Genomic DNA, 25,287 nt, shown 5'->3' on the forward strand with positions numbered 1-25,287 from the left:
TGCATACCGCGATCCTGGATGCGATCGGGTATAACCGGGGCGACCCCATAGATGGCCTAAATAAGTGCAGACAGAAAAAGTCTGAACACCCCACAGCGTTCGCAGGACGCTTGTGGATTCACTTTGAAGCCGTTTTCGGAAACGTAGACCATGCCCATTTGTCCGCAGACAATATGGCCAAATGGACCTGCACCCTTATCTCCCATGCCACGGAAGCAGGACAGAATGCCTGTAGTAATTATGACCCCTCGGAGGAGGCTCATAATGAGAAGTGGGTGGTCAAAAGATTGTCCCGCGTTTGGGAACAGTTGGCTCACAATAAACCCGCCGCTAGAACCCCCGAGGAAAAACAAGCCGCCGCAGACGTGCAGGCAGTAAGAACCACTCTTCACAACCCCGCCTGGGTAAACGAGGGAAAGAGCAGCCCCCCAGCAAAACCGCAAGAATGCTACAATTGCGGACTATTGGGACATTTTGCCAAAGAATGCAAGGCCCCTAAAAAGCCCCAGAGAGCCCAACAGCCAGGCACTCTCAATAAGAAAAAGGCAGAGCCCATACATAGCGTTAGCGCCCAGTCGGATCAGATAGACTTGACCGGAACGGACTGACGGTGGACAGGCTCCCCCAGTTGGGACTGCGGTACCCTGTGGGATAGGTCAGGATGACCCGTAGGCGCAGCAAAGGTTAGGGGACAGCCGATTGAGCTTCTCTGGGACACAGGAGGGTCCCACACCACCTTAAATTCCTCCACCCTTGGTAAGGACACGTGGCCCACTACAGCCACTATCACCCTCAGCGGCTTCACAGGCCACTCAGAGCAGGGACACATCACAACCCCTGTACCCATCCAACTCGGAACCATCAACACAAAACACCCTGTAGTGTTAGTCGACCTGCCCCCAACAGCAGAACACATTTTGGGGATCGACTTCATGAATTCTCACCACCTCTCTTTCGATCCAGTCAACCAGTGCGTCTGGAAGATGGCAAAATCCGCTAGAGCCCCCGCAACGCTCAATATAGGGGATTATATGAACAAAATTAGCGCAGTAGGTTTGGTTCAACCCCACCACACTCAGCACGGACCAACAGGTTAGGGCAGTCCTGCAAAAAAAACAGGGCAGCATTCGCGACCCACAAACACGACTGTGGACGGATGACTGGTTCCGTACAAATAACAGGACCGGACCCTAGACCCCAAAAGCAGTACGGATTCCCCCTAGAAGCAGAGGGAGAAATCCTAAAGGTTATAGAAAGTTTATTAGAGCAGGGCGTCCTAAGATCGGTAGCCTCAACTAATAATGCCCCGATTTGGCCAGTAAGGAAACCCGACGGATCATGGCGCTTGACCATTGGTTATCGGGAACTTAATAAAGTCACCCCCGTAGCAGCCCCCACCGTTGCAACAAGTCCTGAGACCATGCTCAAACAGGGACTCCATGCCCGATATTTCACGGTTTTGGACGTCAGTAATGGATTCTGGTCCATTCCATTGGCAAAGGCGTGCCAGTACAAATTTGCCTTCACTTTCCGAGCGCAGCAGTACACGTGGACATGCCTGCCACAAGGCTTCCACAACTCCCCCTCCATTGTCCACCGACCGCTGGCAAATGGACTAGCGAAAATTTCTCACCCCGAATGTCTGGTACAGTATGTAGACGATCTACTACTGCAGACAGACACAAAGGAAGAGCACATTGTGCTTCTGTCCGAATTCCTGGAATTACTACATTCCATTGGCTGTAAAGTCAACCCCAAAAAGGCCCAGATATTGGAAGAAACGGTGGTATATTTGGGTACTATCATCACCCACGGCAAACGCGAGATCGAGCACAAAAGAATTGACTCGATCGCTAAATAACGGTTTCGCCAACAAGGCAGCGCCTCTCTCAGAGCTCTTAAAGAGAGAAGCCCCCTGGGAGTGGCTTGCGCTGGTCAAAAACGCTCGGGTAGGGGACATACAGTATTGGTAGCCGTCCTACCCAGGGACTCCATCCAAATCTTACCCGTCGCGGCCCATACGCACCTCATTCGACCTTTTCCTTTCAAAACAGTTATATTTATTTAGGCGACCCTTGGGTTGCTGCCTCATGCTATTTACATCCAGGAACATTTGGATGATAAACTTAGCACTGGTCCACCATTGGGAAGTGTGCCGTGTCCTAACATTTGGTTTGAAAAAAAAAATTGGGGAGTCACATATAGTGACCAATTATAAGGGTTTAATTGGCCCCAAGAAGGACAGACACACTAACATACCGGATATTATACCAAGGTAGTTACAGATATTATGCTTGTTTTACAGAACTCCAGAAGCTCCAGGACCGGAGGAAAATAGAACACAAAGAAAGAAAAAGAAAGAGGACAGCCATGAGGACTTCTTTCATCGTGATCAAAATTTTTATGATGAACATTTGTTGCGCGGGAACGCGGACCCCATTACTCCAAACCCCCCTGCCGTTAATGTTTCACTGCCCCGCAGTACCGAGGGCCCAATCACCAGCCACGCTGCATTATCCTGGTGTGCCAAGTTCATAACTTGGTACTCCCTGTCGTACGTTATTGAAGCACTATTAGCGTTGGCCATACTTTGCTGTGCAGTGCAGACTATGCGCCTCTGCAAATGGAGAAGGAGAGCGTACCGCGCTCGAACCCCGGTATATCGGATCCGATCCCCTATATTCGGGTATGACCAGACCCCAGACCCCCGCGACCTATGAAACCAGAATAATAAAACATGCACTTGCATTTTCTGTAAATAAAAAATAAAAATGTACAAAACCCATCAACAGAAAATGTATGATCCTGAACTTGACTGCCAAGCCAGGAAAGAGTATATGGAATGTTATGATTGTTGTTGTATGTTTTAGAGAGATAGGATGGTGCAATGCTTGTGAGTGTATTTAGGTAAAATTAGAGGTTCCAAGTTTTTATTTTGTAGATGCATGCCCCTGCCTGACATAGCGCCCTCAAGAATTGTTGAGGTAAATTTTTGTGTATAGCTAGGGTCAGAGTAGTGGCCATGTAGGAGGTCCCCCCCCAGTCAGGGAACGGAAAGGACAAAATTTATGTGATCCTTCATGCTTCGCGTTAGGATCACAAGGAGGGTCTGTAGCCACCTAAAATGGCTGATTTCCTATTAATTTGGCCAAAACCCGATATAAAATGGCTAACCGAAAAGGCTGATGGGAAAAGCAGCCAACAGGACACAAACGGACAGCTGCAGACAGAATAGCGTATTCGGCTCTGGGGAAGTCGGCCCAGATCGATACCTACGACTATTAGCAGCACATCAACACAGCCATCTGCAGTTTAATCGGCTATCCCCAGGAACAATTGCAACAAATTAGCAATTGAATGCCGGGCCAGACCTCTCGGCGCCTGCAGTGGCCGAAACAAAGACAGGTGAACGACCACCCCCCCGATCGAGGAATCGCCCCATTATTGGAGCATATCGAACCCAGTGATTGGGAACAAGTCCAATCACTTGGGACTCAGGGTCAAGGCCGCCCCGAGAGGCGGGAAGCCCTGGGCCCTATAAATTGAGGGGCCAAGTTCAGATCTCTCTCTCTCTCCCTTCTTCTCCTGCTCGCAACCTTCGCAAGAATATCGACCAGAAAATGTAAGTTTGACTCCAGCGATCGCTACCCGATAGAGACTCCTAGCCATCGACCCGTATCAGCCTTTTGAATCCCGCAGGTCAGATCCAATTCGATAAGCCATTCGTTTCCTTGACCTGGTGGGCCATCCCGAAAAGTTAAGTATTGGCCAGTAGTGGTTGGTTTTGATATGGATAGTAGGATTATTGTGTAAGTATTTGTTGCTGTACATAAAAAATGACCGTTGATTTCAATCTTAGTAAGCGGTGTGCTGACTTATTAATCATAACTCGAGCTTGAACCACGTGGCGGTATCAGAAAGATACCTGGCGACTCGTGAGCAAAGGTGACATAATCAGAGCTAATAAAACTAAGGCTAAAAAGAGCAACACCTGCAGAGGGCGGCAGAGCGGCGACGCTGATAGGCTGTTGCAGGGAGTGAATTGTGGAAAGCTGCTGTCAGGTGAGTTTCTAGAACTAATATATTTCAGGCAGTAGCTAAACCCGAGACACTGCACAGGTAGTGTCCCCCACCCACCCTCCTTCTCTAACCAAAAACAAGAAAACTGTGTGGTGAGTTGGTGAGGTAAGCTTTTCTGTCCTTTTCCTCTCTCCACCCTTCCACCACCTCTAACCCACGGGGAGTGTGAAAATCAGGTGAGCTTTTTTTTCTCTCTCTGTAATTGTCAAGTGGATAAATGGAAGGGATGGCAGAGAGGGCAGTGCAATGTTCCTCCTGCAGGATGTTCAAGGTGAGGGACACCATCAGTGGCCCTGCTGAGTTCACCTGCGGGAAGTGCACCCATCTCCAGCTCTTCAAAGACCGTGTCAGGGAACTGGAGCTGGAGCTGGATGAACTGAGGATCATTCGGGAGGCAGAGTCGGTTATAGATAGAAGCTACAGGGATGTAGTTACTCCTAAGAATGAAGGTAGCTGGGTGACATTTAAAAGGAGGGGGAAGAAGCAGTCAGTGCAGGGATCCCCTGCAGTTGTTTCCCTCAATAACAGGTATACCGTTTTGGATACTGTTCTGGGGGGGGGGACCTACCAGAGGTAAGACACGGTGACCCGGTCTCTGGCACTGAGCCTGTCCCTGTGGCTCAGAAGGGAAGGGGGGAGAGCAGGAGAGCATTAGTTATTGGAGACTCTATAGTTAGAGGTACAGATAGGCTGTTCTGTGGCAAAGATAAAGGCTCACGGTTGGTGTATTGCCTCCCGGGTGCCAAGGTCCATGACGTCTCTGATCACGTTTTCAGGATCCTTCAGGGGGAGAGGGAGCAGCCACAAGTCGTGGTACACATCGGTACCAACGACATAGGTAGGAAAAGGGACAGGGATGTAAAACAGGAATTCAGGGAGCTAGGGTGGAAGCTGAGAGCCAGGACAGACCATGTTGTCATCTCTGGTTTGCTGCCAGTGCCATGTGCTAGCGAGGTGAGGAACAGGGAGAGAGTGCGGTTAAACACGTGGATGGTGGAGGAGGGAGGGTTTCAGTTACTTGGATAATTGGAGCACATTCTGGGGAAAGTGGGACCTGTACAAACAGGACGGGTTACACCTGAACCAGGTAAATTATTGGAAAAGGTCCTGAGGGATAGGATTTCTGATCATTTGGAAAGATACAGCTTAATCCAGGATAGTTAGCACGGATTTGTGAGGGGTAAGTCTTGCCTCACAAGTTTGATTGTATTCTTTGAGGAGGTAACTAAGCACACAGATGAAGGGAGAGCAGTTGATGTCGTATACATGGATTTTTGTAAGGAGTTTGATTTGGTGCCCCATGGTCGGCTCATGCAGAAAGTAAGGAGGCATGGCATAGAGAGAAATTTGGCCGATTGAATCAGTAACTGGCTATCACATAGAAGACAGAGGGTGGTGGTAGATGGTAAATTTTCATCCTGGAGCCCAGTCACCAGCGGTGTACCACAGGGATCAGTGCTGGGTCCTCTGCTATTTGTGATTTTTATCAATGACTTGGATGATGGAGTTGAAGGTTGGGTTAGTAAATTTGCTGATGACACCAAGATTGATGGAGTAGTAGATAATGTGGTGGGCCGTTGTAGGCTGAAAAGAGTTATTGATAGGATGCAGAGCTGGGCTGAAAAGTGGCAGATGGAGTTTAACCCTGATAAGTGTGAGGTGATTAATTTTGGTAGGACAAATTTGAATGCGGATTACAGGGTTAACGGCAGGGTTCTGAAGAATGTGGAGGAACAGAGAGATCTCGGAGTTCATGTCCATAGATCTCTGAAAGTTGCCACCCAAGTGGATAGAGCCGTGAAGAAAGCATATAGTGTGTTAGCATTTATTAACAGGGGGATTTAGTTTAAGAGCCGTGAGGTTATTCTGCAACTGTACAAGACCTTGGTTCGACCACATTTGGAGTATTGTGTGCAGTTCTGGTCACCACATTATAGGAAGGATGTGGAAGCATTGGAAAGGGTGCAAAGGAGATTTACCAGAATGCTGCCTGGATTGGAGGGTAGGTCTTATGAGGAAAGGTTGAGGGAGCTAGGGCTTTTCTCATTGGAGCGAAGGAGGATGAGAGGTGACTTAATTGAGGTGTATAAGATGATGAGAGGGATAGATAGAGTGGACGTTCAGCGACTTTTTCATCGGGTGGATGTAGCTGTTACACGGGAGCATAACTATAAGGTTCATGGGGGAAGATATAGGAGGGATGTCAGAGGTAGGTTCTTTACTCAGAGAGTGGTTGGGGTGTGGAACGCACTCCCAGCTATGGTAGTGGAGTTGGACACTTTAGGAAATTTCAAGCGGTTATTGGAGTGCACTAGAATGATTGGGAGTAGGTTGATTTGATCTTAGTTTCAGACTAGTTCGGCACAACATCGTGGGCCGAAGGGCCTGTACTATGCTGTACAGTTCTATGTTCTATGTTCTAATCTAAATTAACTTCCGCTCTCTCTCCGATCTAGGGCAAGCTGGGATTTCCCACCAGGTCTTATAGATGATGGATTTGATATCTGGAGAGGTAGAAGTATTTATAGGATGAGAGACATGTTCAGTGGTGCTGCCTTGTCATTGTTTGAGTACCTTTGCCAACAATTTGATATTCCGAGATATTCCTTTTTAAAATACCTGCAACTTATATCTGCAACTTAGAGACCAGGGGCGGGATTCTCCGCACCCCTGTCGGGTCGGAGAATCGGCGGGGGCGGGGGCGTGAATCACACCCCCGCCGGCTGCAATATGCTCCGCCGCCGGGGTTTTGGCGGGGGCGGGAATCGCGCCGTGCCCGTCGCTGGCCGCTAGCAGCCCCCCCCCCCCCCCCCGACGATTCTCCGGTCCGCGATGGATCAAGTGGCCGCCCGTTTTCGGTGAGTCCCGTTGGCGTAAATCACAACCCAGGTCCTTACCGGCGGGACCTGGCTCCACGGGCGGCCTACAGAGTCCTCAGGGGACGCGGGGGTATCTGGTCCCGGGGGCTGCTCCCACGGTGGCCTGGCCTGCGATCAGGGCCCACTGATCTGCGGGCGGGCCTGTGCCATGGGGGCACGCTTTCCCTCCGCACCGGCCGCTATCAACCTCTGCCATGGCCGGTGTGGAGAAGAACCCCCCTGCGCATGCGCTGGGATGACGCCAGCACACGCTGGCGCTCCCGCGCATGTGCCAACTCGCGCCGGCCGGCGTAGGCCCTTCGGCGGAGGCCCTTCGGTTGGCATGGCGCCAAGCGCTTCCGCGGCGGCTGGCGCGCCGCCAAACACTCCGGTGCCAGCCAGCCCCTGAAGGTGTGGAGGATTCCGAACCTTGGGGCGGTCGACACCGGAGTGGTTCGCGCCACTCCTCGGCGCCGGAGTGGCCCGCCCCGCCGGTTCGCGGAGAATCCCGCCCTATAACTTTAATAAGACAACTCTGCGTCTTAATGTCTCCCTGGTGGAAAAGAATCCTGACTTCTGTGGAACCTAAGCAATTAATTAGCATATTTTATGACACTGCGTTATATATCCTGTGTGGGTGTATCAGAAACAATGCGATCTTGGGGAAAACCACTTTGCAGTCAGTAAGGAGGCCTTTCAGCCCATCGAGTCTGCACCAACCCTCTGAAAGAGCACCTTCCCTGGGCCCACTCTCCCACACTATCCCCCAAACCCAATAACCCGACCTAACCTTTGGACACCAAGGGGCAATTTAACATGGCCAATCCACCTAACCTGCACATCTTTGGACTGAGGGAGAAAACTGGAGCACCCGGAGGAAACCCACGCACACACGGGGAGAACTTACAAACTCCTCTTGTCCCAATTAATTTAACCTTATTATCCACTGTACCACTCCCCATGGCCCCTTAGATCTTCTATGTCAATTTATGCCCCTCTACTCACTTCACACCAGGGGTCCTTTATTCCCCATGCCAATTCTGTACCAACTCATACTAACCAATGATCCTGCTATTCAACCTCCCTTTGCCCAACACTCTCTGCTAATTCACAAGGAGCAAACCTCAGATGTCATTTTGAGATAAAAATTTAATAAAATTCGAAGAGCCTATTGCAGACTTATTTAAAAAGCACTCTCATTTATAAAACCTCATTCAATACATATAAATTCCTTCAATTACTTAATCTGCTTTGAAAACACATTTTAATTCATAGCTGCACTCACAGATTTGAGCTGTCAATCAAGCTGTGAATTTAAAAGTCCCCAATGCGATAATGATAGGTTGTGGAATCATGCAGCACTAATCCTACAATGATAACCTTCAGGTTAATGTCAACACACAGCTGGTGGAACACTGATTTTGTTTTCAACTACAGAGTGTATTTTTTAACGTATGAATTTAAACACCTTGACAGTTCCACTCAGTCCATTTTTGCGTGCATTCATGCTTAATTTTAACAATCCCAAGGACACATTGGGCAGGATTCTCCCTTTTGGGTATTAAGTCCCCACGCCCGCCGGAAAACGGGCGAGAATCATTCCGGACTTTCCCCTCGAACGTCCGGGATAATTCTCCGTTTTCCAGAGGGCTAGCAAGGCCCCGGCGTGCGTCCTGCAACTCTGGCTGCTGGCGGGGCCCTGCTGTCCAGACTGCGCGGCTGCGCATGCGGACGGTGGCCGCAAGCGGGTACGCGCATGCGCGCGGTGGCCCACTTCGGCGCGGGTGCTGCCAACATGGCGGACCCACACAGCGGGCCCACGCGGAGGAAGGTAGGCCCCCGCTCACGGTGGCCCCCCGCTTGCATGCCTGGCCACTGCTGAGATCCCCCCCCGGAGTAAAATTCCCCTCGCCTCCCACCAGGACCGCCACCGCGGCCGTGGGTCCGATCTCCCGCCGGGTGGTACCAGATGTGAACCACGCCGGCGGGAGTTCAGCCGGTCGACCGCGGAGAACTCTTCCAATGGCCCCCGACCGCCGTCGCGTCGACTGCACGGGCCCGACTGGCGCCTCCGCGGAGAATCGTGGAAGCGCCGTCGCGCCAGGTTTCCAGCGTGAACCAGTATTCTCCGCCCCCACGCCGGGCGCGATTCCAGCGCAGAGGGTCGGATAATCCCGCCCATGACCTGTTCACAGGGTGCCTGGATCTCTTTTAAAGAGATACCTGGACCTCTCCAACAGGTTACCCAACTCTCTAAGTAACTCCGGTAGTTTTAAATCTACTGCGTAAATGTATAAATCCCAGAAGTCGAATCCCACTAACTAAAATTGAATGTTTGAAGGCATCTGCACTTTTGCAAATGAAGTTGCCTCTGTGACCCATGGATATGCAAACTTCAACCTGTCCTGGTTCCCCTGGGTGAAAATTGTGGGTGTCGGGTTTGAAGGTGGGATTTCCAGAATCAGAGTTCCAGTGCCATTTTAGGTTAAGGTGAGGAGCCCTTCCAACCCTGTGACAATTGTAGTTATTGGTATAATTTAGGCAACTATGGCAGGATTGTTTGCACAATGAGTTTCCACAGCCAGGAGTGAAATAATGCGATCATGGCGGAGAAATTAGCTAGTGTATTGTCGCTTCTAGTGGTATCATGCAGGCTTGTGGCGATTCCCTGGGGGCAGTTAGCACCGTGGGCTGCTTTCTGCGCAAACCACTTTCTTCATGAATGTCATTGAAGAATGCTGGGAGTGGCCCAAAGCACTGCTTGGCATGGTGAATTGATGTAAGTTCCAAACAAATTTCTCCCCTATCTGGTTGAGGCCTAACCAACTTAATTACTATTCTTCGAATGGTGCTGATGTGTTGTGTGTTCTGGATCACATACAGGTCACCAACACTTGAAATAGTGCAACACTATTTTATTAAAAGGTTAACTATTTAAACATACTTGAAGTGTGGGTAAATACGATACTAGCTTTAACTAAACACCTTTGCCTTGTCCGAACCAGTTGATGCACTCAGCACATGGTGAATGTCTGTGTTTCAGGCTGTGAGCTCTGTGCTCCTAGCTAGCTGCTACTCGAATGAGCGGGAACTCTGATGCCCCCTGTCTTTATAGTGCGTGTGCTCTCACTGGTGATTGGCTGCGGTGTTGTGTATGTTGATTGGTCCCACTGCGTGTCCATCAGTGTGTGTCTGCACCATGATATACTGGTGTATATTATGACAGGTGCCAGAGGTTCTTTTGCATCCAGCTGATGGCAGGCCCTCAGTTTAATGTTTCGTCTGACAAACTGGCCCCTCTGACAGTATAGCACTCCCTCAATACTGCACTGAACTGTCAGTCCAGTTGAAGTGCTCAAGCTTATGGAGTTTGCCTCAAATCCATAACCCTCTGACTGAAGAGGTGAGACTGCTGCCAAGGTTACAGGGTTACGGCGGGGGGGTTACTGGGTTATGGGGATAGAATGGGGGTGGGGGCCTTAATAGGATGCTTTTGCAGAGGGTCAGTACAGACTCGATGGGCCAAACAGTCTCCTTCTGCACTGTAGAGATTCCATGATTCTGTGACAAGGTTGAACGGCTGTCTCTAATACGAAATGTTGTCTCAATTGCCACATAATTATAGATGTTAAAACTTTTGCATGAAGGAGGTGAGAAATCAACTCGTTCTTTCTTTGCATTGATTAGGTGTTGCACTCCTCAATTAACAATCACGGTTAAGAAATATATTTAACTCCAAGCATGTGTCTTTTGGAGCATGAACCATCCATGTCTTTATAGGTTGTGACAAATTCGTAATGACGTTGGCTATGAGCAATAAATTTAAAAATGCAGGTACAAAATGAACAAGTCTGGGCTGTGACTGGAGATTAGAAAAGTACTTTTACTCACAGACTGTTAGGTGTGTTGGACAGATTTCTAACGAAAGCCGTGTTGATTGATTCTTCAAAATAAAGTTGGATAAATAAACATCAATGGGATTGAAGGTTATAGTGATAAATATATGCACAAATGGTCAAATAGCTAATTGGGGACAGGTGATTGTTTTCTGCTTTACGAGACCATATTGTTAGTCTCGCCATTATTTTTATTTTGATACCAAAAATAAATGCCTAGTCTTAGTTTGGTCTGTAGGGCTTTCCATGGCAGAATTGTAGGCAATCATGGCTTGACTGCAATAATTCGCATGCCATACATCTGAAGTGAGGTTAACAATAATTTAACCAGTCAAAACATGTGCCATGGAAATGGAGCCAATGCTGGAGCTTAAGAAGGGAACCAAATTTTTTTTTTCAATTTAGAGTACCCAATTCATTTTTTTTCCAATTAAGGGGCAATTTAGCATGGCCAATCCACCTAGTCTGCACATCTTTGGGTTGTGGGGGTGAGACCCACGCAAACGCGGAATGTGCAAACTCCACATGGACAGTGACCCAGAGCTGGGATCGAACCTGGGACCTCGGCGCTGTGAAAGGGAACCAAATATGAGCATTCTAATTCACTGGCACAGTCAATCCCGGAGTTCGAATGATGAACTGCAGATTCGTGGCATAAAGAACTGATTTTCCTTTTGATATCTGGGGCATAGGGTCCCCACCGATGGGAGCAAATATGGGAGGTTCCAAGCCGGCACTGGCTGGAACCAGACCAGAGGAGCGGTACTATTTTCCAGAGATGGCCTCCTGATTGACGGTCTCTGTGTAATTGAGGCTCTCGATGCTGCTGACCTGATCACAGCTCCAGATTCTCGGCAGTTCCACCGAGAGAGATGGATGCTGCTGAAGGACTTGCGACTTGGAGTTGAGGCCAGGATGGGATAAGCCATGGTTACATTGAGGGTGTTAGGCTCGGGAGGCTAAATTGCCTACGCCCGCTCCGAGATCATGTGTTCTCGGGAGGAGATGCTCTGACTGATTTCGCAATCCAGCTCTTGGCCTGTACATTGTAGGTAGCAGATCAGGAACATATTCGCCATGAGAGAATGCCGGAGCAGACTCAATGGGCCGACTGGCCTAATTCTACTCCTATATCTTCTAAACTTATGAACTTATCTCGATATGGTTCCCCCGCTATTGTCCCAGCAGCAACGCTTCCAACCACACTACCCAAAGACTGAGAAAACAATGCCCTGGAACTCAACCTCAGGATTTTGAAACCATGATCAAAGAGGGCACCTACTCCACTTAATTCAACGTCACTTCATTCAAATTACTGGTTCATGCAACTTTCCTCATGAAAAAAATTACTTTGCATTATCAATAAACCGTAAATTACAATCCAACCTTCAAACAATCATCAGATCTTGCACTTTGTCCGAAAATGTAATTTTATGTTAATTTCTTAATTGGCTCAGTCATTCTTTATGTTTACTTTGGAATGTGGAGTTGAGCAGAAGATCAGAACTTTTCACCAATATTGCTTTATTTGAAATGTTCCTTGGCCAACAAGTTTTAAGCTGCTTCAGAACCTGGGTGCAGCACAGTAAACTTCGGTTCACAGTTCGCAGCTGAAGATTGAGCTCCCCAGCAGTTACTTTCCGCCAACTGCAATACTGAACCAATTGATGTCACTATTGCAGCAAACCCCATTTTGTACAGATGGTCTGCCAGAGTGTGACTGCTTCACCTTTAAGACAGTGCCGTTCAGCAGATGAGTTAATTCTTACCCGGTCATTTCAATTCCCTGATGGAAATCTGCCTCACCTGTCTCTGAAAGTTTTTTTTTTTAAATGTTGTTATTCTCCAATTTCACATTTTCCTTCAAAATTTACACCCCACCCCCAAACAGTAAACGGTAACAAATACAAAATCAATCCGCTTAACAATACCAACGATCCCATCCTCCCACCACCCCAAACAACGGCCCACCTATCAATATATGCATCCAGTAAAACAAACCCTCCCACAGTGGAAACAAAAAAAAAAGGAGAAAAAGAAAAAGGAGTCCGGGACCGCCCGTGATCATCATTGACCTACAGAGTCCACTCCCCCTCTCCCCCCCTACACTCAACACCCTCCAACCTCTGAAAGAGTACCGTACATGATACCCAAGAGTTGTACCCCCCCCCAGTCTCCAACTCCTCCCGTCCACTGCCTCTTGTAAAACTCCTCCCCCAACCTCGGTTCCTTCCCCCCAACGTTCCACCCCGGCTAGACCCCTCGGACCATGTTCTGCCAGGCTCCGATCGCTGCAGCCCCTCCCCCCACCTCACTCCCGTTCACTGGCCGGCTTAAACCGGCCAGCGTGGAGGCCCCCGCCTGGGTCCCTTTCCCCCTTGCCTGGCCCCAGGAAAGCCCAGAAATCCCCTTTTAGCACACAAACCCCACATATCCACCTACACCCCAAAGAGCCCTCATTTCGGGTGACAGTCCCATCACTTACCTTGTCCAAATATATACAACATTGGCTCCTTTAGCCCATACACCCGCACGCAGTGAAACAAAAAAGAAGAAAATACAGTCCTGAGATTACATCGGCACATGGCCTTTTCTCAATTTCTCAGTTCTGCCACAGTCCTTCTGCCTTCGCAAATTCCTCCGCTGCTTCCGCCGTTCCAAAATAAAAGTCCCTGAGCTTGTAAGTCACCCTCAGCTTTGCTGGATATACAATGCCGCACTGCACCTTGCTGATGTACAGTGCCCTCTTCACCCGGTTTAAGGCAGCCCGCCTCCTCGCCAGCTCCACCGTAAAGTCCTGGTAAACACATATGCCAGCTCCAGTCCACTGCACCACCCGCTTCTGCTTGGCCCAGCTCAGGACCTTCTCCTTCACACTGTACCTACGGAAGCACAGAGTCACTACCCTTGGCGGCTCACTCGCCTTTGGTACAGGCCTCCACGACCGATGAGCCCGATCCAGTTCATATCGGAAGGGATCCTCCCCCTCCCCCAATAGTTTCGCCAGTATTGCGGCAAAATACTCAGTCGGCCTCGGTCCTTCAACTGCTTCCGGCAGCCCCACAATCCTCAAATTCTGTTGCCTGGATCTGTTTTCTAGGTCTTCCATTTTTCCTCGCAGATCCTTGTTAATGTCCATCACCTTCCGCATCTCTTCCCCCATCGAGGCAAGTTGATCACCGTGCTGCAATAACGTCTCCTCCACTTCCTTCAGCGCCTCCCCTTGCTCTCGCAACTCCGCCACTGCGCTCGCCACCGCCTTCGTCACCGGGGAAATCGCCTCCTCCACCAGCGCACTCAAAACCTCTCTCATCTCCTCCCTCATTGTCTCCATGTATTTTGTAAACTGCCTTTCGAATTTAGCAGCCATCACCTTAGTTGTTTCTTCAGCCGTAAGCAATGCGGCCTCCCCTGGTGCTCCAGCCTCCATTTTCCTTGGTGACCCAGTGGTGACCTTTCCACTCTCCGATGGACCTTCAGCTGTTTCACTTACGGACGTTCTTTTGCTCACCCTCGACATTTTTCTTCACTGTGCCTTCACTCTGCCACCTCTGTGCCTTCTCCATGCTTTTGCCGCCTCTGTGGACCGGGCTTAAAGCCCCGAAAATGCCGTTCCCGAACGGAAGCCTTCCATTGTGCGGCCGCCTCGCGCCTGCCGTCACCGGAAGTCTCCTCTGAAAGTTTATTAATAAGATCTTAACAAACAACAGTTGGGGTTTTTAAAACAATTCCTTTTCTGTTGCTGATCAGGAAGAGCAAGGAATAGGGGATTCAGCTTGTGTTCAGGTCGTATATCATTTTAATCTCATCTCTGCAATTCTAAAACAAGAATGAACATTTTGTTTCCGTGGTGGGGGTGGGGGTGGGAGGGGGGGGGGGGGGGGGGTGCAATTTTGGAGGACTTTCCAGCAAGTGATAAAATGAGGAGCCAGAGAAGGGTAGAATCCTTTAAAGGAAGATCCAAACCATTGTCTCTCATTCCGTTATTATTGGTCATTTTGTTCTGTTTTTAAAAAAAAAAGGAAAATAGGTTTATTTCTACTTTAAAATGTATGTATGAGTCATACAACTCTTCTTGCTCCATTTCAATAAATACATTTTTTACCTTTTACTTCTTTGCAGCTTATTGAACGGTATGATATTATCCTGATACAGGAAGTCCGTGATGCTGACATGAGTGCTGTAAAGATCCTAATGAATAAACTGCAGAGGTATGATCATTTAGTACATCGCCACATTTGTGAATGTTTTCAGTTATATAGTACTAACGATCCTGGGCAGAGCTGATAGAAACAAATCTTGAATTTTATTTTCCTGGAGTTGAAGTACAAGTCAGGCACGACCTGTTGGTTGTTGGAACAAGCTGGAAGGACTGCATGGTCAATACCAGTTGCAATATTCCTATAACACAATCCACAACACACTGCCTGTAAATATTAGACAAGTCCAGACCCAATGAAAGGCTGCTTAAGGTTCAACAGAAACTTACGTTGCCTCAAGTTATTAATCATTTGATTACTGCTAAAACCTTAGTAATACTGTGGTATCAATACACGCAGCATTAGAAGTACCAAACTAATATTTCCCGAGCAATTAATAAGGTTTGCCGTGAAGTTTGACGATGAAATGACACAGGTGTTGGCAGACGGGCATTTTGGTTATAACTGATTGATACTCACTATTCGCCCATGCCTTGAATGATACAAGGCTATACTGATATGCTGTGGATATGAGTATACGGCCTATAGTCATCAGGATGTTAAAAGGATTCAATAGAGGTTTTAAAAATGATCAAGGGTTTTGATAGGTTGAATAGCGCAATTCCATTTTCTCTGGTTGGGAGTCAGTGATGTCAGTTCATCAATTCGACGTTGCCATTCAGAATGAGGAGAGGTTAAGGAAACTTCTTTCTGCAGAGAGTTGCTGGTGCACAGAATTTCACCCACATAGAACAGTTGAGGCGGAGACAATTGCATCTTTTAAGAAACGGCAGATAACAATTAGAAGAAGTTGATACAGGATTGTCAGAAGAGGGCTAGGCAGTGGGATTTGATTAGAGTTGTGCTAGCCAAGAACTGGCATTGAATAGGTGGGGAAAATGGCCCCCTTCACTGCTGAAAACATGTATGGTTCGAATTATTCAACTTAATTTTGCTTCCTAACACAGTCATCTGGGAACTGTCCATTCATTTATCAATATAAATGGTGCAAAGCTGAGGTTCCAGTACAAATTCTCGGGAAATGTAACTTGTTGCATCCCAACAATAAGGGGACAAATATTTTATCCTTAGTCTCTGTCTCTTACCTCCAAGCCAATTGCTGATCTACAGGATTACCACCAATACAGTGCATTGTCATTTTTGTTAGTAATGTCTTGTGCAAAAGTATTAACTAGATTAGGTAGATATGACCTACCTTTCACAAATGCATGCTGATTCTCTTTGATCAAGTGATACTTGAACTAGTGTTTATTCACTGGTGATGGACTCTAATAATTAATAAACAATGAATAATAAATTCCCCACAAATGATGTTACACTGGCAGGTGTGTACTCACCTGGTTTCTCCCTCTGTTCTGAAATAGTGGAGTGATATTTGCAATTTTGCAATTCATAGGCACCATTTTTTAAATCTGGAGAGTTTGGAAAATCATTAATAAGATCTCTGAATCCCCCCTTCACGTTCTACCACTCTGACACGGAAACCACCTGGCCCTGGAGAATTGACTGTCTATCTTAACAACAAATATTTTTATAGCATAAATAACCTCATAAAATGTCCCCAGATGTTTCACAAGAGCACAATCAAACAAAATTTGACATCTAGCCACGTAAGGAGACATTAGGGCAGATAACATTTAAGGTGCATCTTATAAGAGGAAAAGAGGTGGCTAGGTTAAGAGAGTAAATTCCAGAGATTAAGGCCTAGGCAGTTGAACTAATGGTCACCAGTGGGGGAGTGATTAAAAACAAGGATGTTCTTTAGGCCTGAATTAGGCGAGTGTAGATACCTCGAATGGTTCTGGGGCTGGAGGAAGCTATAGAGATGGGATTGGTGATGCTATGGAGTGATGCTGCTTTACCAAGAGCCAATGCGGTTCAGCGAATACATTTGTGATGGGTAAACAGGACGTTGTGCGTGTTAGAACATGGGCAGTAACATTTTGAATTACCTCAGGTTTATGGAGAACAACTAGTAGTGTTTTGAATAGTCAAGTCTCAACAAAAGTATGGGTGAGACTTTCACCTGTATCTCAGCAGGGACAGGATTGGAGCTAAACAATTGAAATGGAGGTTGAAAATGGTGAACAGAGCTGTGGTGTGGATATGTGATTGGAAGCTATTCGTGTGGTCAAATATGAGACCAAGGTTACTAGCAATCTGGTTCAGCCTCAGATTGTTACCAGAGATAGCGATGGAGTGAGTGTGAATGGAAAAAAATAAACACAACTTCCCTTCTGAGAAGCTGTTCAAGTGAAGACAAGCAACCAGCAGAGGGCAGTAGAGTGGAGCTGCTGATTGGCTGTTGCGGGGGAAATTTGCATACGTCCGTGTGCTCACCCTAACTTGAAGGTGTACCTCAGCAAGAGACCGTAGCTATTCAAGGAAAGACAAGCACCCAGCAGAGGGCAGTAGAGCGGAGCTGCTGATTGGCTGTTGCGGAAGAAATTTACATACGTCCGTGTGCTCACCCTGACTTGAAGGTGTAGCTCAGCAAGAGACCCTAGCTGTTCAAGTGAAGACAAACATCCAGCAGAGGGCAGTAGAGCGGAGCTGCTGATTGGCTGTTTGGCTGTTGTGTGGGAAATTCGATGCGGCTGGACGATCAGGCAGAGCCGACAGCAAACTAGACGCTACGTCCAGACTCCTGATGGAAACGGTAAAAGACGCCAAGCTGCTCGACGTCTGCAGCAACCCTGCAGACGGAGCGCAGCGTAGATACACATGGTCACGGCCAGACGGGTCCGTCCGCTCCAGGATAGACTTCTTCTTTGTGTCCCGAGCTTTCACGGTCAGGTCCACCGACGTAAGGCCGGTGTTCTTCTCTGACCACTGCCTCCTACTGGCCGACTGCCACCTGCAGGAAGACCAGGGGGTAGGCAGGGGGACATGGAAGCTAAATGTAAAACTGCTGACCCCTGAGAACCTCGAGGAACTCAGGAGGGATTACAAGGGTTGGAGAACTGTGAAACCCCTCTTTGAGGCCCCACATCTCTGGTGGGAAGCAATCAAGGGAAATATCAAGAGGTTTTTCATCCTCAAGGGCGTTCAAAAGGTGAGAGAGAGAGACGAGGGGTCATGTCCAGGCTCCAGAAAAGTATGCAGAATTTGCTCCAGCTGCAGTCGATGGGGGTGGATGTCAAGGAGGATCTCCAAGAGGTGAAGAGCCAGCAAGCCTCGCTCTACACCTCAGAGGCCTCCAAGGTTATCTTCCATTCCAGAGTCCGCTCCGTGGAGCAGGGCGAAAAGTGCTCACGCTTCTTCTTCCAAAAGGTGCACAGAGAGACCTCTGTGATCAGCAGCCTGAAGGAAGAAGATGGCTCTGTAAAGTCATCGCAGTCTGACATCCTGAGGATCAGCCAATCCTTTTATGCCGGACTGTATGACCTGAAGCCAACAGATAGCACTGTTTCCCAGACCTTCCTGTCGACTATCACGGAGGTCATAGGCGACAGCGAGCTGGAAAACCTGGACAAACCACTAACTCTGGATGAGCTGACAAAGGCCGTCAAGTCCTTTGAGACGAGTAAAACTCCCGGAAGCGACGGCTTACCAGTTGCGTTGTATTTGGCTCTATGGGACTGGATGGGCCCAGACCTGCTGGAAGTGTACGAGAGTATGCTTCTGGAAGGCAGCATGTCAGAGTCCATGAGGAAAGGCATCATCACCCTCATCTACAAGCAGAAGGGGGAAAGGGAAGAAATTTGAAATTGGCGACCCATTTCACTGTTGAATATGGATTACAAAATTCTAGCCAAGGTCATTGCCAATCGGGTCAGGTCTGCTCTGGAGTCGGTGATCCACCCTGACCAGATCTGTGCTGTACCCGGCAGGAAGATCTCTGATAGCCTCGCGCTACTCAGGGATACGATCGCCTACGTGCAGGAGAGGAGGGTGGACACCTGCCTCATCAGCCTTGACCAGGAGAAGGCTTTTGACAGAATATCGCACACCTACATGATGGATGTGCTCTCCAAAATGGCGTTTGGGGAGGGAATTCGCAATTGGATCAAACTGCTCTACACAAACATCTATAGCGCAGTCTCAATCAATGGGTGGGAATCAGAAAAGTTCCAGATCAAATCCGGAGTTAGGCAGGGCTGCCCTCTCTCCTCTGCCCTTTTTGTGTGCTGCATAGAACCTTTTGCCGAGTCCATCAGGAAGGATCCGGGTATAAGAGGAGTGACGATCCCAGGCAGTGGAGGCACGCAAGTCAAGGCCTCCCTGTACATGGACGACATTGCCGTCTTCTGCTCGGATCCTGCATCTGTACGCAGGCTCTTGACCACCTGCGACCAGTTTGAACTGGCCTCGGGAGCCAAGATAAACCGTGACAAGAGCGAGGCCATGTTCTTTGGGAACTGGGCCGACCGGTCCTTTGTCCCCTTCACTGTCAGGCCAGATTACCTGAAGGTGCTGGGGATATGGTTCGGAGCTGCTGGGGCGTGCACCAAAACCTGGGAGGAGCGCATAGCAAAGGCAAGGCAGAAACTGGGCTGGTGGGAGTAACACTCGCTCTCCATTGCGGGCAAAACCCTGGTCATCAGGTGTGAGGTACTCTCGGTGCTACTGCACGTGGCGCAGGTCTGGCCCATAACCCGACCCTACGCCGCGGCAGTCACCCGAGCCATCTTCAAATTCATCTGGAGATCCAAGATCGACCGTGTCCAAAGGGACGCCATGTACAAACCTCTGGAGAAGGGAGGGCGGAACGTACCCAACGCCTCCCTCATCCTGTTGGCCACCTTTGTGTCCAGCTGCATCAAGCTGTGCGTGGACCCCCAGTATGCAAACACCAAGTGTCACTACATACTGAGGTTCTACCTGTCCCCGGTGTTACGAAGGATGGGCCTGGCCTCATTGCCGTGGAACGATACAAGTAGTTGGACCGTACCGTACCACCTGTCCTTCGTGGAAAAGTTTTTGAAGAAAAACACCTTTGACCACAAGGCAATGAAGCAGTGGTCAGCACGTAATGCCCTCGAGGCCCTCAGGGAAAAGGAGACCGTGGAGGACGTTGGATGGTTCCCTGAGCAGACTGCCAGAGTCATCTGGCAGAACGCCTCATCACCAGAACTTTCAAACAAGCACCAAGACCTAGCTTGGCTGGTGGTGAGAAGGGCCCTCCCTGTCAGATTCTTCATGCACACCCAAAGGCTCTGCGCCAATGCACGCTGTCCACGGAGTGGCTGTGGGGGAAATTCGACGGTCACACACCTCCTTGTGGAATGTGCCTTTGCAAAGAAGGTCTGGAGAGAGATGCAGTGGCATTTGTCAAGGTTTATCCCGAACAGATCTGTGACACAGGACTCTGTGCTCTACGGACTGTTTCCAGGGACACACACCGAGACAAATATCAACTGCTGCTGGAAGGTCATCAACTCGGTAAAAGACGCTCTTTGGTCTGCCCAAAACCTGCTGATCTTCCAGTGCAAAGAATTGTCCTCGACCGAGTGTTGCAGACTGGCACATTCCAAAGTCCAGGACTATGTGCTGAGGGACGCACTCAAGCTTGGGGAAGCTGCCGCCAATGCGCAATGGGGAAAGACCACTGTGTAAGGTCTTTCCAGCAAATGTACACCGAGGGGCGGGTAACAGTGTTACCCCCCTCGGTCTGGGCCACCAACACTCCAATGTATAAAACAAACATGACAATGTAAATATTTAAGAAGGAATTGTAATGTAAAGAGTGATATGTGTATAATAATATCAAAATTGAATGGAAGAAAGTCAAGGCAATGTGTAGCTCTGAAGGAAATGTACAGTCAAGACAATTCGAAATGCTCTGTAATGCTTATGATAAATTTTATGAATAAAGTATATTTTTTTGAATAAAAAAAAAGCTTGGGGGGAAATTTGCATACGTCTGTGTGCTCACCCTAACTTGAAGGTGTAGCTCAGCAAGAGACCCTAGCTGTTCAAGTGAAGGCAAGCATCCAGCAGAGGGCAGTCGAGTGGAGCTGCTGATTTGCTGTTGTGGGGGAAATTTACATACGTCCGTGTGCTCACCCTAACTTGAAGGTGTACCTCAGCAAGAGACCCTAGCTGTTCAAGTGAAGGCAAGCATCCAGCAGAGGGCAGTAGAGCAGAGCTGCTGATTTGCTGTTGCGGGGGGAAATCTGCATATGTCCGTGCGCTCACCCTAACTTGAAGGTGTACCTCAGCAAGAGACCTTAGCTGTTCAAGTGAAGTCAAGCATTCAGCAGAAGGCAGTAGAGCGGATCTGCTCATTGGATGTTGCGGGGGAAATTTACATATGTCCGTGTGCTCATCCTAACTTGAAGGTGTACCTCAGCAAGAGTCCCTAGCTGTTCAAGTGAAGACAAGCACCCAGCAGAGGGCAGTAGAGTGGAGGAGCTGTTTATGGTCAGTTGCGGGGGAAATATACATACGTCCGTGTGCTCACCCTAACTTGAAGGTGTACCTCAGCAAGAGACCCCAGCTGTTAAAGTGAAGACAAGCATCCAGCAGAGGGCAGTAGAGCGGAGCTGCTGATTGCCTGTTGAGGGGAAATTTGCATACGTCTGTGTGCTCACCCTAACTTGAAGGTGTACCTCAGCAAGAGACCCTAGCTGTTGAAGTGAAGACAAGCATCCAGCAGAGGGCAGTAGAGCGGAGCTGCTGATTGCCTGTTGCGGGGGAAACTTGTATACGTCCGTGTGCTCACCCTAACTTGAAGGTGATTTGTGGAGGTGCTGTTGTCAAGTGACGACAGGCATCCAGCTGAGGGCAGTAGAGCGTAGCTGCTGATTGGCTGTTGTGGGGGAAATCTGCATACGTCCCTATGCGCACCCTAACTTGAAGGTGGTTTGTGGAAGAGCTGTTGTCAAGTGAAGACAAGCATCCAGCAGAGGGCAGTGGAGCAGAGCTGCTGATAGGCTGTTGCGGGGGAATTTTGAATACGTCCGTGTGCTCACCCTAACTTGAAGGTGGTTTGTGGAGGAGCTGTTGTCAAGTGAAGACAAGCATCCAGCAGAGGGCAGTTGAGCGGAGCTGCTGATTGGCTGTTGGGGGGAAATTGGCATACATCCGTGTGCTCACCTTAACGTGAAGGTGGTTTGTGGAGGAGCTGTTGTCAAGTGAAGACAAGCATCCAGCAGAGGGAAGTGGAGAGGAGCTGCTGATTGGCTGCAGCGGGGGAAATTTGCATACATCCGTGTCCTCACCATAATTTGAAGGTGGTTTGTGGAGGAGCTGTTGTCAAGTGAAGACAAGCATCTAGCAGAGGGCAGTGGAGAGGAGCTGCTGATTGGCTGTTGTGGGGGTAATTTGCATACGTCCGTGTGCTCACCCTAACATGAAGGTGGTTTGTGAAGGAGCTGTTGTCATGTGAAGACAAGCATCCAGCAGAGGGCAGTAGAGCGGAGCTGCTGATTGGCCATTGCGGGGGAAATCTGCATACGTCCGTGTGCTCACCCTAACTTGAAGGTGGTTTGTGGAGGAGCTGTTGTCAAGTGAAGACAAGCATCCAGCAGAGGGCAGTGGAGCAGAGCTGCTGATAGGCTGTTGCGGGGGAAATTGGCATACATCCGTGTGCTCACCTTAACTTGAAGGTGGTTTGTAGAGGAGCGGTTGTCAAGTGAAGACAAGCATCCAGCAGAGGGCAGTAGAGCGGAGCTGCTGATTGGCCATTGCGGGGGAAATCTGCATACGTCCGTGTGCTCACCCTAACTTGAAGGTGGTTTGTGGAGGAGCTGTTGTCAAGTAAAGACAAGCATCCAGCAGAGGGTAGTGGAGCGGAGCTGCTGATTGGCTGCAGCGGGGGAAATTTGCAAACATCCGTGTGCTCACCCTAACTTGAAGGTGGTTTGTGGAGGAGCTGTTGTCAAGAGAAGACAAGCATCTAGCAGAGGGCAGTGGAGAGGAGCTGCTGATTGGCCATTGCGGGGGAAATCCGCATACGTCCGTGTGCTCACCCTAACTTGAAGGTGGTTTGTGGAGGAGCTGTTGTCAAGTGAAGACAAGCATCCAGCAGAGGGCAGTGGAGCAGAGCTGCTGATAGGCTGTTGCGGGGGAATTTTGAATACGTCCGTGTGCTCACCCTAACTTGAAGGTGGTTTGTGGAGGCGCTGTTGTCAAGTGAAGACAAGCATCCAGCAGAGGGCAGTAGAGCAGAACTGCAGATTGGCTGTTGCACGGGATATTTGCATACGTCCATGTGCTCACCCTAACTTGAAGGTGGTTTGTGGAGGAGCTGTTGTCAAGTGAAGAGAAGCAAGCGGCTTCCGGGTGCGGCGATGACCAGCTGAGTCGCACGTTTCGGCAGCTCCCGGTGAAACTGACTTTTGGGCTCTTGATAGGAGCCCCAACGGCAATTTTGACGGCTAAAAACACTATGCGGTAAACCAGAAGGGAATCCCCCCTGGATACGGATGAAAAAAGGAGGAGAAAGTGGCCGGATTGCAGTGGATCCTTTAGAACAGCGGCAAGAAAGGCAAGCAAAAACCAAGATGGCATCGGAAGGTGGCAGTTTAACATGGGGCCCTGAACAACAAGAGTTCTTGAAATGTTGTGTGGAAGAGCTCAAAAAGGAAATGAAGAAAGAGCTGTTGGCCCCGATACTACAGGCGATCGAAGGGCTAAAGGAGGAACAAAAGACCCAGGAGCGGGAGCTTCGGGTCGTGAAGGCAAAGGCAGCCAAGAATGAGGACGACATACAGGGCCTGGTGGTGAAGACGGAGACGCATGAGGCACATCAGAAACGATGTGTGGAAAGGTTGGAGGCACTGGAGAACAACGCAAGGAGGAATAACCTGAGGATTCTTGGTCTTCCTGAAGGTGCGGAGGGAGCGGACGTCGGGGCATATGTGAGCACGATGCTGCACTCGTTAATGGGAGCGGAGGCCCCGGCGGGTCCATTGGAGGTGGAGGGAGCATACCGAGTGATGGCGCGAGGACCGAGAGCAGGAGAAATTCCCAGAGCCATAGTGGTGAGATTCCTCCGTTTTAAGGATAGAGAAATGGTCCTTAGATAGGCAAAGAAAACTCGGAGCAGTAAATGGGAGAACGCGGTGATCCGCGTTTATCAAGACTGGAGTGCGGAGGTGGCGAGAAGGAGGGCGAGCTTTAATCGGGCCAAGGCGGTGCTTCATAAAAAGAAGATAAAATTTGGAATGCTGCAACCGGCAAGACTGTGGGTCACATATCGAGGGAGGCACCACTACTTTGAGACGGCGGATGAAGCGTGGACTTTTATTGTGGAAGAAAAACTGGAATGAGCGGGTTATTAAAAAGAACATTTGAACAAAGTGGTGGGGCGAATGTGGGGGGCGAAGAGGGGGGTTAAAAAGGGGGGAAAGAGGAGTTTTATGTACTAATCCTGCGATGTGGTAACTTTTCTCTCTTCCTCAGGTGGTGATGGGGGGAGGAGGGGAGGTGGAGGAGATGGGGCGTTGGCCATTGGGGGCGGGGCCAAGGGAGAAGCGCGGGGCTTGGTTCCCGCGCTATGATAATCATGGCGGGAATAAAGAAGCAGGAAGGAGGGGGCGTCGCACGGTGCGAGCCGAGGTCACGGGGGGAAGCCGAGGTCGGCCAGAGTTTGCTGACTTCTGGGAGCAACATGGGGGGAGTAATTACGCTAGCGGGGGATCTAGCGGGGGGGGGGAGGGGGGAATTACTGGGTTGCTGCTGCTGGGGAGAGGGGGGAGCTGGTATGGGAGGGGATGGGCGGGGGGGCACCGCCTGGGGGAGATACAGCTGCGTGGGAACCGGGTGAGGAGCTGGAAAAAGGGGATGGCTAATCGACAAGGGGGGGGGGTAGGAAGCCCCCCAACCCGGCTGATCACGTGGAACGTGAGAGGGCTGAACGGGCCGATAAAGAGGGCACGGGTACTCGCACACCTTAAGAAACTTAAGGCAGATGTGGTTATGTTACAGGAAACGCACCTGAAACTGATAGACCAGGTTAGGCTACGCAAAGGATGGGCGGGGCAGGTGCTCCATTCGGGGCTAGATGCGAAAAACAGGGGGGTGGCTATATTAGTGGGGAAGCGGGTAATGTTCGAGGCAAAGACTATAGTGGCGGATAACGGGGGCAGATACGTGATGGTGAGTGGCAAACTACAGGGGGAGACGGTGGTTTTGGTAAACGTATATGCCCCGAACTGGGATGATGCCAATTTTATGAGGCGGATGCTAGGACGCATTCCGGACCTAGAGATGGGAAAGCTGATAATGGGGGGAGATTTTAATACGGTGTTGGAACCAGGGCTGGATAGGTCAAAGTCCAGGACT

General features: G+C 49.5%; 1 protein-coding gene across 1 annotated transcript in view; it reads left to right on the forward strand.

Moving 5' to 3' along the window:
- Positions 1–25,287, forward strand: part of dnase1 (deoxyribonuclease I) — a 54,606-nt gene that overhangs the window by 15,185 nt on the left and 14,134 nt on the right. Inside the window, exon 3 of the mRNA XM_072481289.1 lies at positions 14,957–15,045. Coding sequence (XP_072337390.1) covers positions 14,957–15,045 — 89 coding nt within the window. The remainder of the gene's footprint in view (positions 1–14,956; positions 15,046–25,287) is intronic.

This window comes from Scyliorhinus torazame, chromosome 17 (genome assembly GCF_047496885.1).
Source record: "Scyliorhinus torazame isolate Kashiwa2021f chromosome 17, sScyTor2.1, whole genome shotgun sequence".
Lineage (NCBI taxonomy): Eukaryota > Metazoa > Chordata > Chondrichthyes > Carcharhiniformes > Scyliorhinidae > Scyliorhinus > Scyliorhinus torazame.